At 66.0% G+C, this 1,695-nt stretch overlaps 1 protein-coding gene across 1 annotated transcript in view; it reads left to right on the top strand.

Annotated features, from left to right (window-relative positions):
* Window positions 1–262: 262 nt before the first annotated feature.
* TALDO1 (transaldolase 1) overlaps window positions 263–1,695 on the top strand; it is a 6,592-nt gene continuing 5,159 nt past the window's right edge. Inside the window, exon 1 of the mRNA XM_039840480.1 lies at window positions 263–420. Within this exon, the coding sequence (XP_039696414.1) occupies window positions 324–420 (97 nt within the window). The 5' untranslated portion in view covers window positions 263–323. The remainder of the gene's footprint in view (window positions 421–1,695) is intronic.

Genomic DNA, 1,695 nt, shown 5'->3' on the forward strand with positions numbered 1-1,695 from the left:
CTCGGGCTCTCTGCCTGGTGCCCGCATTTTAGGGCGATCGCGTGGGTCCCCAAGAACCCCAAGCCGACCACAGAGGCCGCGGGGTGGGACTGGCCCAGGGGCGGGGCATCGCCTCCTGGGGCAAGACTAACTCTCAGGGCCCTGCGCAGTCTCCGTGAGCCGGGCTTGGTCTCGCGGGCCGGGGGTCTCCCTCGGGGGCGGGGCTTCCACCAGGGGGCGGTGCCGCTCCGGCCCGCCCTCCCGCGCCGCGTCCGGATTGGCCGGCGGCCGGGGCGGGGCGCGCGGGGCATTGTGGGCCGCCGCACTCCGGCCAGCGCCTCGCCATGTCGGGCTCCCCAGTGAAGCGGCAGAGGATGGAGAACGCGCTGGACCAGCTCAAGCAGTTCACCACCGTGGTGGCCGACACGGGCGACTTCCACGGTGAGGCCGCGCGGGGCCCCGGCTTCGGACGCCGGCCGGGACTCCGGCCGGGACGCCGTGCCGGGATGGGGGGGGTGCGGTTCGTGGACGCCGAGAGCCGGCACGGCCCCCCGCACCCCGTTCTCCGGCTCCCGCGCTCCCGGCCCCGCTCCCGGCCCCGCTTCCGGGGTGGCGGGCACGGGCGATCCCCGGCGCCAGGGACCGGGAAGGAGCGAGCCGGGGCAAGAGGGCGGGGTCTCCGGGAGCTTGGCGCCCAGTCCGAGCCCCGCCCCCGTCCTCGGCCCGGGAGTCGCTCCCGGGCCTCGCTGTGAGCCCTCAGTGAGTCGGGGGCGGGCTTCGAAGGCTTTGGACTGGGGAGAGGTCCGCGGTAGACCTGGAGCGGATTCCGGGGACCCCTGTGCTTGCACGAGGCGGTTTCGTTCAGCGACCAGGAGCACGGCTCAGTTTCTGGGCCCAGACAGCCCGGAACTGCGAATGACAACGCGTGCTTTGGAAACCTGTGGCACACACCTTCCGCCCCTGCCCAGGGGACAGCCGCGACCCTTTGTGGCAGGTGCCGGCCACGGAACCGGGTGGAGAAAACCCGAAGCACTGAGGAGAGCAGAGGGCTGTCCTGGGAGGGTTTAGACTTTCCTGGGTCTGAATCGTGCCCGTCGGAGAGGCCTGGGGCACAGAGGAGCGTGGGGGTTAGACTGCGACCCCTCACTCTGCAGCGAACAGACCAGAGGCGTCTCCGGGAACAAAGGAGATTGTGAGGAAAATCGTGAGACGCTGGGTGGATGTGGGCACACAATAAGGAAGTGACTTCCTCTCTTTCTGCTTTCTCACGGTGACTTGAGAAACAGGCTTTCGTTCCTCTTTGCTAACTGAGTAAGAGGGTTGTTTATCTAGCAGAACCTAGGAGAGTGAATAAGCAGATTTTGCTGCTTAAACGTAAAGAATGGAGCGGGTGTTCAGCTTGGGTCCACCCTGCGGGCTTGCCAGCACACCAGCTGGAGGCCTCAAGAGGTCTGGAGCGCCTGCACCCGCTCTCCATCCTGCCCTCTATGGTCGCATCTTTAGGCAATGACAGTGGCAGGATGGGGTGCCGGCCAAGCGGCTGCACGTTTTCCTGTGTCTGCCTTTTCCCTCAGCACTTAGAATTATTTTCGCGCTCCACCTAGTTGACAGCCCTGGTGGGCAGCAGCGGCAGGATAGCTAGTCTGATACACCCTCTGACAACGGCCAGAGAGGTCAGAGAGGACCTGACGATGCTTGCTTTTCTTTTTTTTTTTT

The sequence above is a fragment of the Pteropus medius genome, unplaced genomic scaffold, assembly GCF_902729225.1.
Source record: "Pteropus medius unplaced genomic scaffold, Ma_sr-lr_union100, whole genome shotgun sequence".
NCBI classification, from domain to species: domain Eukaryota; kingdom Metazoa; phylum Chordata; class Mammalia; order Chiroptera; family Pteropodidae; genus Pteropus; species Pteropus medius.